Source organism: Anopheles stephensi, chromosome 3 (assembly GCF_013141755.1).
Source record: "Anopheles stephensi strain Indian chromosome 3, UCI_ANSTEP_V1.0, whole genome shotgun sequence".
Lineage (NCBI taxonomy): Eukaryota > Metazoa > Arthropoda > Insecta > Diptera > Culicidae > Anopheles > Anopheles stephensi.
Window position 1 is genome coordinate 42,057,571 of NC_050203.1, and position 14,495 is coordinate 42,072,065.

The following is a 14,495-nucleotide window of genomic DNA, read 5'->3' on the forward strand; positions in this document are numbered from 1 at the left end:
AAATGGTGCATCGTCACGACGAAGATTACTGCGTTCATAATGTAATAAAGCGAGAGAGAGAGAGAGAGAGAGAGAGAGAGAGAGAGAGAAAGAGAGGGAAAAAGAACGAACAGGCATGTCACGACACTGCAGTGTCAACGTTCGAATTCTTTCGCCTTCGCCACGCGGACGGATGACGAGTCCAGAAGAGATCAAATCACTCAAGGTTTCTGGCGGGCCTGAAGCTGCAAGGGCAACGGTGCGCTTTGTTTATTGCCTTGTCCTAGGTCGCGGATTGCACCATCGCCCGTCTGAAAGCGCCTCTATTCTTCACCTTGGTCGCATGAAGATTATACGACAAACAAAATCCTTTCACCATTCACCTTCACAATTCGGTCGGCAAGTTCCGGCGATGCAGTCGGTGCTGCACTGCGAGTGCAGTGCAATTGTGCTTTATTTGTTGTTTTGATGTGAAGCGATTGGCGCCCGTCGACCCGCGAGCCAGGGTCCGGTGAGTTCATAATCGTTAACGGCGGCTCTTGGATTATTTGTCGGGAACAATGGTTGGCAAATTTATTTGTTCCGTCTCCGAGCGGTTCAATTATACTGCCGGTTGTACTGAACAATAATGCATTCCAATTAACAGAAACATGTTTTTCATGAATGTGGTGAATGTGGTTCTAATAACTGGCTTCTTTAGATTCTTATTGCAGAACAGAAGAAATCCTTTATTTCTGCTTAAATAGCTATTTATTATGCGGATATTTTAACCACACTTTTTTTTAAGGAAAATGTTTTTTTCAATTCCACTTCGGCCAAGAGATAGCGTTACCGGTCTTTCACACGAGAGCCGTTCCATCGCGCACAGCAATGAATATCTCACCAGTTAAGAGTATGATCAAGGAGGCTAGAAGCGGGAGTTTTCTCGAGAATCAGTGGTATATTTGTTGACATATTTTACGTTTGATGTTTTGTTAGGACCAGCTTCATTTGGTTAGGTGACCAGTTCAATCTGGTCGAATGAATTTTTGGAATACTGATAACATCCAATGCAGGTATTTGGTGGCGTCCTGCTGGCATAGTTTTAGTGACCGTGAGTTACTAACCCGAAGGGACCGAGTTCAAATTCAAATCCCATCCGCCCTGTCATCTCTCTGTTTTGCTGGACTTGACTTATCAGCTACGGAAAATTGTAGTCAACCAAGCCAACACTTCTCAGCCAACAGCGTACGTAGTATGGCCCAATACATTTCGAGGTTTGCCCAGGAGAAGAAACTATACAGCCAACGACAACTTGTAACATTTGTAACAGCAATTAATTGAAATTAAAATTTTGAAAATACGAAAGCAGTAATGTATACTTAAAAAAAAACAACAACAAAATAGTATCAATCGACGATTGAATTCCAAACTGTAATTCCTAGCTTCAAAACAGGGCGTCGTAAAAAAATGTGGTACATTTGCAATAAAAATAAGAGGCAATAATTATTCCAAATACCAGACATATTGTTGTTTTTCAAAATATTTTATGAACTGATACATCCGACGGCAAATCGAATGATTCAAAATGTACATGGTACTTGCACCCAGCGCTAGATGGCGCTATACTTTGTTTTCGAAAAATTCGAACTTTTGTTCATGTTTTACACCATTCACGGGTGTTGAGCATGATTTAGAGCAAAGCGATAAACAAATTCGTTAATACTGCGTTTGCATATATATCGTCACATGAACCCCTTTTGACAAAACTTGGATTCTGAAAACATAGGCAATAATTTATATTGCATAATGGCTTCTATCGCATAAAAATTAGACTTTTTGGCCTTACGGTAACGTTCGGAAATATAGTCGTATTAACTGGCATGCTAACCGGGTTTGTGATATATTTCACTAAAGCAACCAAATGGACATCCCAAGCGAATTGTACTCCCGTTTACTCCATGAGTGTCAAATGTATTTTGTGGTTCGTCTTAAATGCTTTGCAACCCGTTTACAATAAAAGAAGGAATTACATGTCTTGTTGCTGCATGAAATGCTTGCCCTGACTGTACGTCATACAGCAGCATGAATACGCACCTTTTGGATGGAGAACATACGTGTGCAGACGTCACTGGTACAAAGCATAATGCAAAACCGGGCACCAGTTGTTAACCGGATCGTGGTGCTTTGTGAGATTTTAACTATTGAGGTTATCGTTGGATAAGACATCTGATCCATTTTCGAGCAAATCTTTACATGTTGACCGCCTGTCCCAGTCGCTTGTGCGTAAGTTCCGCGTGAGGCAACGTGTTGCGCACAGTCGCAAGGTTTTGTGGGTTCGCGTAAATGTCTGTGGTAAGCTCCTCGACCGAGATTTCTTTGTCCGCCTTGGCCAGCTTGGTTGCCGTGTCTACCTCGCCCCGGATCTTGCCCTCAATCTCCTTCAGCTCTTCTACCGTGGCCAGCTCGGTGGTCAAAATCTTTTCGCGTAGCGACGTGATCGGATCCCGCGTTTGTCTTACTTCGGCAATTTCGTCACGCGATCGGTAGCTAGTGCCCGGATCGGACATTGAATGGCCCGAGTAACGGTAGGTGGCCGTTTCCATCAGGATCGGTCCCTTGCCGGACGAGGTGTGCTCTAGTGCAAAGCGGGTGGCTTCGCGGACGGCCAGCACGTCCATGCCATCGACCCAAATGCCGGGCACAAAGTCTCCTCGCGTGTAGTAGTTAGTGTTAGCCGAGGCACGCTCAACGCTGGTACCCATACCGTAGCCGTTGTTCTCGCACACGAAAATGCACGGCGTGTTCCACAGCTTCGCCATGTTGTACACCTCAAACAGTTGGCCCTGGTTGGCAGCACCGTCACCGTACAGCGCAATGCATGCTCCCTTGGTTCCGTTGTATTTAGCCGCGAAGCCAATTCCGACGCCAAGCGGAACCTGAGCTCCTACGATGCCATTACCGCCGTAGAAGTTCTTACCGTACATGTGCATGCTGCCGCCCTTGCCACGGGCACAGCCACTGCTTCGGCCCGTCAGCTCCGCCAACACGGCCAGTGGCGAGACACCCATCAAATACGTCCATCCGTGGCAACGGTATGCGGTGATGCAAGAATCCTCGGGACGCATGGCGGCACGCATTCCGACGGCACATGCCTCTTGGCCGGAGTACAGATGACAGAAGCCTCTGATAACCTTCTCCTTGTACAGATTTCCCGCGGCCGTTTCCATGCGTCTTATCATGTACATCTGGCCGTAGTATTTTAGCGCATCCTCCTTCGTGAGAGTCACCTTAGTCGATGGACCTTCTTCAAGGTTGTGCAGCTTGAAGGCCTGATATGTGGTTGAGGTTGCGATAGGACACCATGCAGGCAATACACGTACACACGGATAAAAACAACGGAAATGTGTTAAAGACAATTATTAGAGCATTTGAGGCTTTCATCTAATCTAATTGTTCATCTAATTGATTAGGTCATAACGTAAAGTACAACAAACTTTTAGACGTAAACAAGGAAAGTGTTATGAATCTAGGAATACAGTTCATAGTCGCTTCTGAGCACAGCTGTTTTCTTCTGTGATGCGGTCACGCCGCCACTGATAACGGACGACCTTGATAGGTTAACATGGCCGGTGCAAGAACACGTAAACTGTTCATTGTAGGTCATTTCATTAGTGAATGAACTGACCAGATCGATTAGCTTTTAAACACATGACATTGAACAACGATACTTACCCGGGTCTCAAACGTAGCCTCCGAAGCAAATCCATTCTGCTGCTGGCTTGAAAGCGGTTTCTACAAAGAAATAAAAAAAAAATGAGAGAATTAAATTTACTTGCACATTAGCAGAACAGTTCAATAAGTTTGCCACCATTTAGGGACACAATTTTAACAGTTAAATAATTCTAACCACTTCAGTTTCAACACCGCTGGAACGGGCCGGGTTACTCGGTTTGATCGCTTCGGAAGCAGCCGCAGCCGCTTTGCTTGACCGGAAGATTGTGTTTACCCATTTGGAAATCCCCATACTGACGCTGGGAACGCTAATCGATCGGATATTATTTAGTTCGTTGTTCAAAGCACCATAAACACTGCAGAACCCTGGATATTAATTCTTATCTTGTGCACTTTTGCATGTCCTTTCGAAGGTCCATTATGCAATCACTCACAGCTCAAGACACGAAGTGAAGGTGGTGGAGGGGCATGATTTCACGGAGTTGTCGAGCGGATATTGAGCCAGCTGTAGCACTTCTAGCGCAGGTGTATCGAACGTATCGCGGCTAGAAAAACCTTGGCACGCTGCATTTCTCGTTAGTTTTCACCGGTACTACTCACCAATTTGCCAAACAAACTACGCTGGCCAATCGATTTTGCTACGTTTGAGAGCATATTTTAGGCGGTGATAATGTTATGTGTGTTTTCGCAACAATAAAAAATACACAACGGGAAGAGTTTGACGTTTGCAGCGCACTTTGACAGTGGTGAGTCGATTGTCAATGACGGCTGACAGCGGAACGCGCATGGCGGGTAAACATAATTTAAATTTATTCGTTGATAATTTGTGGATTCTGTTTGTGTGTTTGGCATTATGCTTAACACAGGTTTGATTAATAATACAGCAGATTAGAGACATTTAGGTGTGAACAATTGTCATCTTACGTTGGATACTGGTTCAGTACTGTACAAATTCTGCTGACAAAAGCGTGCTGCTGTGCTTGAGAACGCTTTGGACGCATCATATTGAATCCTATGCAATTTTGATGAGAATAACATTTCTCTACTCTAAACGAGATTCACATTCATTCAATACTCGAGCTTGACGCTTTTGAGGGTATCCCATAGTTTCTTAACATCGTTTCAAATTTTTAAATTTGTATCAAGCAGCGAATTTATTCCCTTGGAGCCCCTAGCAAGGTGCAGGTTGTTTGTGAATTCGGGCCCCATGTGATCTTGGGCCTTCCCGTGGCCGCTCAGCCCGTGTCCCAGTTAACCCGCGACTGGTCGTATCGAGACTTTTTTACGATTTTCCAGATAGTTTTGTTAACATCTAAAGTTATTTTTTTACGGTAGACGGTAGTAGAGTTTTTGTATTAAAAAATAGAATAATTATAAATAATTTTGCTTCTACATAGATTTTTAAACAGTTATTTGACCCGAAACAGATACAAATTCTTCCTATTTTTTAAGCTAAGTTTAGAGATGGTATCCCGTCCTAGCCTAGAGCGAAATAAAATCAGTGGTATGTTTGGGGGCGGTCCGGTGGCCGAGGCGATAACGGCGCTGGTCTTCACATGGCAGGACTGGGGTTCAAATCCCACCTAGACCGCCTCCCCGTACGAATGGCTGACTACTTTACTGCGGGTAAAATTAAGTCACAGAAAGCCAGAAATGGCAGGCCGAGTCCCCTCGAGGTTGTAGTGCCAAGGAAGAAGAAGTGTGTTTAAAATAATATTATATAAAAACAAACATTTGTGTAATGTTAATCTTGTTTGTCAGCTTACTGGAACATCGTTTTATCCACCTCCTAGGGTTCTTAATTGATTGTAAAAAGAAAACAGGTATTTGAAGACAACACAACATTACCAAAAATTCCAAAATATTTCAAAAATGTTGAAAAACAACCCGGTTACAAAAAGAAACAACTGAGGAAACTACTTTAAAATGGGTATAGGGGCCAAAACAAGAATAATTGAGAAAATCGTAAAGAAGCTAAACAAACTTTGCTTGCTTGCTTTACACCCACACATGTCGTATGGTATTACAACTTCCGTGTAACAAACACCAATTTAAAATGTTTACGACGCATTACAAATGATCTTGTTGCATTGAATGTTCCTATTGTGTATTGTTCCTAGCTGCATGGCCCGCAGTGTCGGCGGGATATACAACCCGGAGGTTCGCCAGAAAAAGATTAAACCTATTCATTGCCTCAAAATAGATCGTAAGATTACTGCCACGCGAATCCACGGTAAGCCTGTCAACCATTTATTTCTACCCATACCCACTAACTGTAGCCTCTTGGTGGTGGAAGAATGCAGTGTACGAAGATAGCCGGCGAAACGTTGCGCTATCCATACAGCCCAAACAGGTACCTTTTGGGTTTTGGGAGGCGCTTCGCTTCATCAACCAAATTTCGGGACTCCATGCTACGAAACCAATCACTGTTCGCGTACAGTTTGTCCTTGAAGGAAGCTGCAAGTGAAGCATAGTCGTCAGATAAAATGGTTCCACGGATCGCATTCGCCCACCCACCCCACACGATGGAGGCAATTAGCTTACCGTGCAGATCCTGGAACGTTCCGGCAGTGCCACCATACTCGTTGGGGAGGCTCTCAACAGGTATGGCGTCCCGTAGCGTACCCAGCTCCACATGCATATTGATCATCTCCTGCACATCTTTGCGCATAAACGGGCGCATAAGAAACATTAATCGGTTCATGAAGGGCACCACGTTGATGAAGTGAATTTGCTTCAGTCGAATTGGTAGCGCTTCCTGCACGTAAAACATGTGCTTCTTGGCCGCCCCCATGTTCAGCTTGGTCATGTGGCCCAGATGCATGCCCTGCATATCCGTCAGCATAATGTGCCCGTTTGCACTGCCCTCCAGGCGCACCCACAGATCGAGACACATGGTCATGCTGGAAAGGATGGGAAGGAGAGCAGCAGCCCATTAGAAAGCCGTGAATGCTCGGTACGATTGCAACAGTTCCGGAATACAAACAGCTTTAGAATCTGCGGGTGATTGAATTCGGAAGCATCGGAGATGAGCAAGCGTGTGTACACCATCTTGTAGCCTTCCTTCGTTGCTCCTGGCAGCGTGGTAAACATCCTGTCGAAATACAGACATTCGATAGTGAGAGTGAAGGCTTCGGAACAAGTCTCAAGCTCGTTTGAATTACAGTAGGACAACCGTTAGTCAAGGATAGCGCCCGTTGCGTTGTTATCCACTTTTCTGACATTCTAACGAACACCGCCTTAGTTCAAAATTCCCAAGACCCATTCCACATTTATTGCGCGTGCATAAAACATTTGCCCCAAAACGCCCGCGGGGTCACGGCTGAATGTGGCTAGACGCCTTTGTACCCTGTCGTGAATATTTCTACCCTTAACCGGTGACCTTGCGAGCCGATTAGGGGATTCGTTAAAGAGGAGTGGCATTACGTACATCCCACACGCCGGGGTAGACCTACTGGCTGGCGATCATGATTCTAACCGTTACCGTTGCCACATTTTCTTAACAGGTTTCAACGGTTTTGAACAATCGCTCACAGAAGGCTAGAGCATACGGTCTGGATACGGGAAAGTATGCGAAATCAAACTCCAGGCCTGGCCCGGATTGTCACAGCAAATCGCGCCGTTAAACCGCGCTGATGTTTACTTTAACACAACCCTTGTACGTGAGATGGTGTACGTGAGATCTTAGAAATCGGGCACATTGTTCGATAACGCTGTGCGCAATTATTGAGCTCGATGTGCCGAGGCGTTCCAGCAAAACCAGCACCACCATACGCATATACGCAAAGTCGGGCTCGATTGGCGTGGCGTACAATATTTACACGGCGCATAGCATAACTTTGCTAAACAAAAAAAGGCACCTTGCGACGTGGTACGCGAATGGAGACACTTAAATAATTACGCGCTCGCAATGCAATATTCACATGATTCTGAGTGCCGTCTGGATCGGATCGCTGAACACGTCTCGGTCTGCAAAGCATTCCCGGTGGCTCGTCCGCAGCGTGTAATAGTTCTCGATTGTGCGCCGGGTCGCTTCCTCGTTGCCATAGTTGGCGTGCAGAAACAGTGCTATTTCGTGCGCTGCCAGAAAGAAAGGAAATGCCACCATTAGTCGTTTGAAGTTTGCGTTTGAAGCAGTGACCTTGCCCAGCTTACCTGCGAGTTGCGGTAGATGTTGTTGCGTGGTCAGCCACTGTTTGATCTTTTCGATGCTCTCCCGCTCGACCGAAGGCCACCGCGTTAGCTCATTAGTTTCCGCGGAGTCCATTGCGCGCAGGGTCGCGAACGCCGGGTCGATTACGGCGATCTGCTCACCGCGACGGCTGAATGTAATATGTTGAACAAATGATTACACTGATCCAATGGCTACGGCCAATTCGACGTCATCATCATCTGTAGTGGTGCGATGAGATGGCAAGATTGATGGCAAAGGCATACACATGAGTACACTGGTGCTCGACGCGTTGGCTTATCGCAACCGGTTGTAGCATTGTTTGGAGCTGGGCACGATAGTCGCACGGGATGATTGTCGAATTTATCGGCCGCCCAGCACGCTTCAGTGCGATTGGGGAAGGCGACTGATCGGAACTAACCATTGGGTATGTGGTTGGAATGTGTTATTATACGCTGATAGGACGAATCAAGATTATAAAATAAGTAGCATTCGTTTTGTGCAAGCTTCCCACTGGGCACTCGTTTCTCGCTACAGATATTCTAATGAACGTACCGAAAACCCCCGAGCTGTTCTTCTCGACCATGGTTCTCCGAAGCGCAGTGCAACGGTACAGATTTCATTGTAGATTTATGCTTTCAAAACGTCACTGTGCGTCTCGAATGCACCTACCCAGCGCTGCTCAGCTTCCCTTGCTGGAACAGTGATTACTTTACAGTTCCGCTCACCGGTTGAGCTCACCGGTGATGCAAAAGTATTGCAACGAACAACATGGGACGAACTTTCGGTCGCTCGCCCACCTTCATGTGCAGCGTAATTGTACTTTATGCAACATAGAATATCCGCTCAGAGTGCCTGGAAACTGGATACTGTATGCTGGGGCAGGATGCTGCTATAGCTCTGCGAAACGCTAGACTGGAACTCCTGAATCGAGGAGCAAAGGAAAGCTGAAAAAGCTACGAAAAAAGCTTCCCACTCACACTTTTACGCTTCCCGTGAGAGAACAGGTGGTCGAAGAACTTTAAAGGAAAAACTACATGCAGGATGTGTTTTTCGGGGGAGGGAGGGGGGGTGGGGTTGGCAAGTTATTTCAACCAACTATCCTCTAAAGACAAATTAAGCTTACAGAAATGGGGCAGCTCTGTAACAACCACATAGGGTCGCACGTTGTAAAGTAAGGCCGCAGTAGCACCAAACAAAAAACGCTCATTTCCCCAATGTGTGCACAGCGCCCGAAATATCGTCTTTAAACGGTATTCATTTGCTGGTGCTGCTGGTGTACCGGCTAAGGACAAAGCGTTTTGCTCAGCTGTCAAAATCAGACTGCGGCACAAAGTTGGCACACTCGAGAATCTCCGGCAGTCGGTAGGGTAGTCCACCTTTTACTTAATCACACAATGGATTTCTGTCCGGGCTAACTTTCCTTTAAGACGCACACTGACGACACTCGAGGGACCGAATTTCATAACTTTAGTGTGCGAAGTGCTGTTGCTGGAATGCCCCGGAATGCCGGGGTTGCCCGTGATCGACGTGCATTACACTCATGGAATATAATTTCTAATTGCGTTAGCGAAGCATTTTACTACACTTGAAACGGTTTGCGGAACTTTAAACATGGTGGTTTTCGGGTGGTCCGTTCGATAATAGAAGTGTATAGCAAGTGCGAATTACGCTGTTATGTTGATTATGTTATGAAATTTACTCAAAGAATGTCGTTATATTTCTCGCTAGTATGCTGTCGACAAATCGTCTCTAACATAATGGTTAAGAGAAACAACATTTAACACATTTTAGGGATCGTCGGTAGAGTTGACTGAAGTGCATTTTAACCTGGTGAACAAAACAATCATATCAACTAAATTAATTGTTGTAGCGTATGCCACCAGCGCTAAGGGTTGTACAACACGGAGAGCTTTGGAAATTGTCAAACCAAAATGATTGTTGAAGTGATTTGTAGCTTGCCATCAAGAATTACATCGAGGTCACGGATCTTATTGGAACGAGGAACACTTAAAACTGGTACTTAGTAGTGAAAAAGGAAAGGCGCCTTTTTCCTCGAAAACGTAACGATATTACATATGGAGACGTTAACGTGCATTAGATTTACGCAATGCAACGCAGGTCGTTCCCCATTAAAAAAATACGCCACATGAAAGTTTGTTTATATGAAATCTTTTTGTCGAAAACTAGACAAACAATTGTACCAAAAGGGATTGTTGGGATAAATCCGTGTTGATCCGTGATCCGCGTCGGCAAAAGCTTCAGCTTGCTGACGGCTGATGCGACATCAGTTTCAGTGAATCGAAGGATAAGTGCAGGTCTTCGATGGTAGATGTCACATCTACAGAAGATCAAAAGAATCAATCATATATGTAAGTTATCGACAAATATCGACGATATAAGTTGTTCCCATCGGTGAAAGATCGGCCGTTAAGAAAGGACCATCGTAGAGGACAGACCATTAGTAGAACGTGTAGTACGGTTGATAAAGCCCCAAAAACTCGGCGGGTCTCTTTTGAGCTTTTTTTCTTTTATAGATGTAAGCATTGTACGTCTACCTGTTCTGATTTTTAAATAACCTTGCGATTCTGATTTATTTCACGCTGTTGGGCTGGAAGTGAGCTCGTCCGATTCTTCGATACAGCTTGGCTCTACTTGCAGCCAACAAAGAGTAGTATTGGACCACAGAGAGTTTCATCGTTGCTTTTTTGCTTGTTTGGTGTTGTTTTGCAGCAATTCTATGGAACAACGAAAATTCACGGGACGAAAATTCAATACACAGACTTCCTTTATTACCAACGGCTTTTCTTTAGACAACTTTGATTTTTATTTTAGTACAAATAATTTTCACGACATTGTATTCAACATTCTTAGAACATTATTATACCCATTTTCCAGCAAAAGCGCATGCAATCAATCCGAAAAAAAACCGTTCAAAAATTAAGTTGTTAAATTATCATGCTCAAATCGACTCACGACTTCAACCGACTTTGGCCGGGCTAATAATGCTAATTACAAAAACTAAATGCATCAACATTTAGTAGGAAAGTAAGCAAACACGATTATGAATTTACAGCGAGTGGATGATAAAACTTAAACGAAACGAGAACGAGTGTTGGAATTATCCATTGGTTCGTTCTCAAGTTATGATTTTTTTTGTTTTTTTTTTTTTAAATTGCTCTCAGATGTTGCAGGATGTCTATCTGCTCTAAAAAACAGCCTAGTTTTTTACGTGGTACTGCAATTTATCAAACAATTTATCAACTTGAAACCAGCACCGATAAGAATTATGCCTCGATAAGAAGGGAGCAATGCCTTGGAAAAGGATATTTTCACTTGCAAATTGGTTCTGTGTTTCCAATGTTTCTTTATAATACTATCGGGTCTTAATCTGGTTAAAAATATGATGGCATATTTTTACAAGCTGAAATCTGTAATAAAATTAATTGGATAAATCACGACATTTCTTGCCGATCGTTTCACACCTCTTTCCAGACGCACCTGTTGTTTTATATCCATGGACGGTATGGATAAAAAAATTCATTCTTTTTACCTGATAGTTTGGCACATTTGTTGAGGTTCAATCAATATACTGTACCGATTAATCCCGATTTTTTCTATCCTTACCAATTTTGCCATGGATTCACTACACACCGAACCACCTGCCTACTTGATACCGACAGAGCCATCATACTCGATCATACCCGATAGTGAGTAACAGCAGAACCGCCGCATCCGATTTCTTCGCATCTGCAACATGTACTGAGGGATTAAAATTTAAAGCGCAATCGTTTTACCATTTCACAAGCCATACACGCAACCAATTAAGCCATACTGGCGAATGAGATCTCATAGACCCAAAGCCTCTATAAATAAATGAAAAAAATATGTGTCTCTGTGTCTCTTACGCGTACAATCTCTTTATTGCGGACGACACGTAGCTGAGGTCTCATTTATAGCAAATCAAATTGATGCTTCATATTTATTAGATGAAACTAACCGGCAGCTGAAGCTGAAGCTGAATACCCTTCACCAACATGAATCCAATTCCAGCGATGCCCCGATTCACATTGATCTGCAGACAGATCAGCGTGTATCTGTGAAGTTTGATTCAAAAATGTAAAAGCCGATTTGTAAAGATTCAATCTGCCATAAATCTAACGAACATACATAAAATTTAACGAGTTAAACTATATTAAATGTAATATAAGCAATACGGCCAGGCCGTTCCTAACGAACAAGGCGACGATCCCGAAGTCGAAAGCATGGAGAGAGTGGTTGAGCCTTGTTCAATGCGGTGGAGCAATTCTATATTGATCTATCGTACAAAGTTGAGTCTAACACACAAGAAAGAAGAAGAAGAAGAAAATTTTAATGATTAAAAAAATGTAAACAATCTCTAGTCAACTAGATTTCAAAATGATCAATTTTACTCTATTGAATTCCGATGTTGAATTGCTTATGCAAGATTTTTGTTTGTTCTATCAGATAGATAAGTAACGGTTGATTTGAAAAAATGGATGAAGGTAAAAAAAGAAGATAGGTAGTAGAAGGTGTAGAAAGGTTATCAGGGATCATTTTAGTCAGTATGGTAGCCCAGAAAATGCATCACGGCAAAGGTACTCATTAAAAAAAAAAGAATTAAAGGGCTGTCTAAACTCACTAGCCCAAAGCCGGTTGGGAACATCCTCGGTAATTTAGGTCAACCAAAGCATATAACCGATGCAAAAACAGCAATTAAAGTTATTGTACCTACTGACCCACTAACCAGCAAATACACACACACATACACACAATTTTGTGGAAAAAATAAGCCTTGCTCAGCCACTTATTCTGCTCAGCCCCCGATAGTTGGTTTTGAAAACCGAACGTTGGACGGACTGGTAAACATTTACCAGTTGCGCGACAAAGCTGCATGCTTACCTACCTGCAGGCTTGCACATTTAGCTATGGTGTGTTTTTCCTGCGCCAAGCAGCCACCATAAGCCTAACCCACCCCATTAGTCCATAGCCTTTAGTTTTAACGGACTTTTTGTTTCTACCCTCGCGACATGTCAACGCCTTGGATGGTGAGGCCAACGAAAAAAAGCAATATCAAAAGTGAGCTTCCTTTTGATTTAATGGTAAAAACGTTTGACAAAAACATTCGGGCGCAGCACACAACACAATTTGCACCGGTAGCAGTTTTGGCCCTTTGCGCCCCTGTTACCGGTGTACCCGATCTGCAACCGCTAATGTGTTGTGTTGATGTGAAGCTACCTTGGGCGGCCAACGGTCGACACGGCCGTACTGGAGTGTACCGGTCATCAGTTTTACCCGTCAGCGCTACCCCGGTCAGAGCTGCCGGGAAAATGCCCTTCCACCAACGACCATGCCCGCTGTGGCCGTCCATTCGGGTAGCCTACATATGGAAAATGGTTTGATATATAAGATGGGGGAAAATTATGCTTAGGCTATCAGTTGCCAGTTGTCCATCATTTCGACAGCACATCGATCGGTAAAGCGATCAGCAGCGAGCCAGAGTTTTGCTCTGGAGTGTGAAGAAATCAGTGCTGTGCTCGGAGTTCTGTGACCAGTGTGTGCCTGTGTTGACCCGGTCCGGCTCACGGCTTAGGGCGAATGTCGGAGTAGTCGCTTGTGGTAGAATTGACAAAAAGTGACTAGACCGAACACTCGTACCCCTAAATCGTCGAGTAATCGACAGTGGCGAGTGGCGTTTGGCGTGTGCAGGGTGAGGGTCAGGATCGTGCAGGAGCGAGAGAGAAATAGAGCAGGAGAGAGTATCAAGTGTTTGAAGTCTGAAGGAACTCCCGGTGTGATATGTGACACAGTAAAGCGTAATCGCCCATATCACAGCAGTAGTTACCTACTAACTTTGCACTTTCAGGCTTCGTTGGATTCACGGGTGTGTAGCAGGGTAGTGCGATGAGTGCCTCGCGAGTGGATATTGCAGCTAGAGCTGCGCGAGGAGGATCATTAGGGCGTCTATATTGAAGGAACTTCTGCTGTGATCTGAGTTATAGATCATATCACAGTAGTTGTACTTTAATGTCGATGTATCCGTTAGCAGCGAGGATTCGTGAGCTCTGTGAAATCGGTGAACGGAAAGTGTTTCTTCAGTGCTTCATCAAGATGGAGTCCAGCTGCGTTATGCGACTAACTTCGTTCAGGTGATGTTCATGTGCAAGCTTTCATCACTGGGCAAAGTTTGTCGCATAAACTATTTCACTAGCTACATCGGCAATGCAGTAATTAGCCACCAACTGCAAGGCGAGTCAGCACGCTAGGAACACGCAAAAGGAAGTTATTTTTGTTATTTATCTAATAAAGCGGTTTTTTCCTGATAATATTGTCCAACTAATTATCCGTTTTTAACCTTTGACAGATGCATCCGAAAACAATGCCGAGCTTTTGCCGCTCTATTTGAATGTTTGCCAACGGGTTGATTATGTCTCGGAGAACTGTTGTAGGCCATCTTCCTGGTTGCAGGATCTACACCCGGCGCATGAGGTGCGCACTCTGACTAGCATGGCGGTGTCAAAGGTTAGGCCGAAGTCGATGTCAAATTATAGGAACCGATTGTTGTGTGCCACGTCCCAAACAATACGGCCCGCACGTACGTACGTACGTA

General features: G+C 44.3%; 2 protein-coding genes across 3 annotated transcripts; both read right to left on the minus strand.

Annotated features, from left to right (window-relative positions):
• Window positions 1-1,900: 1,900 nt before the first annotated feature.
• On the minus strand, window positions 1,901-4,452 carry LOC118512344 (probable pyruvate dehydrogenase E1 component subunit alpha, mitochondrial). 2 transcript variants are annotated; one of them, XM_036056631.1, is made up of 3 exons: window positions 4,294-4,452; window positions 3,694-3,753; window positions 1,901-3,290 (listed from the first exon to the last, which is right to left on the minus strand). In XM_036056631.1, the coding sequence occupies exons 1-3, from the start codon at window positions 4,345-4,347 to the stop codon at window positions 2,211-2,213; spliced, it is 1,194 nt and encodes a 397-aa protein (XP_035912524.1). In that variant the 5' UTR covers window positions 4,348-4,452; the 3' UTR covers window positions 1,901-2,210. The 2 variants fall into 2 exon arrangements, with proteins under 2 accessions (XP_035912524.1, XP_035912523.1); XM_036056630.1 differs by having other exon boundaries at window positions 3,869-4,405.
• A 690-nt stretch (window positions 4,453-5,142) lies between these two features.
• On the minus strand, window positions 5,143-8,252 carry LOC118512345 (alpha-tocopherol transfer protein-like). Its single transcript, XM_036056632.1, has 5 exons — window positions 7,849-8,252; window positions 7,617-7,773; window positions 6,680-6,787; window positions 6,238-6,596; window positions 5,143-6,150 (listed from the first exon to the last, which is right to left on the minus strand). The coding sequence occupies exons 1-5, from the start codon at window positions 7,958-7,960 to the stop codon at window positions 6,026-6,028; spliced, it is 861 nt and encodes a 286-aa protein (XP_035912525.1). The 5' UTR covers window positions 7,961-8,252; the 3' UTR covers window positions 5,143-6,025.
• Window positions 8,253-14,495: the final 6,243 nt, after the last annotated feature.

Bases quoted from the DNA above. Each gene is read 5' to 3' on its own strand.
- LOC118512344 (XM_036056630.1), bottom strand. From the start codon at position 3,985: ATGGGGATTTCCAAATGGGTAAACACAATCTTCCGGTCAAGCAAAGCG. The intron at 3,754-3,868 runs GTTAGAATTATT...ATTTCTTTGTAG, and splicing joins GCGGTGTTGAAACTGAAGTG to AAACCGCTTTCAAGCCAGCA. The intron at 3,291-3,693 runs GTAAGTATCGTT...ACCACATATCAG, and splicing joins AGGCTACGTTTGAGACCCGG to GCCTTCAAGCTGCACAACCT.
- LOC118512345 (XM_036056632.1), bottom strand. From the start codon at position 7,960: ATGGACTCCGCGGAAACTAATGAGCTAACGCGGTGGCCTTCGGTCGAG. The intron at 7,774-7,848 runs GTAAGCTGGGCA...TCTTTCTGGCAG, and splicing joins ACATCTACCGCAACTCGCAG to CGCACGAAATAGCACTGTTT. The intron at 6,788-7,616 runs GTGAATATTGCA...GTATTTCGACAG, and splicing joins CAGACGGCACTCAGAATCAT to GATGTTTACCACGCTGCCAG.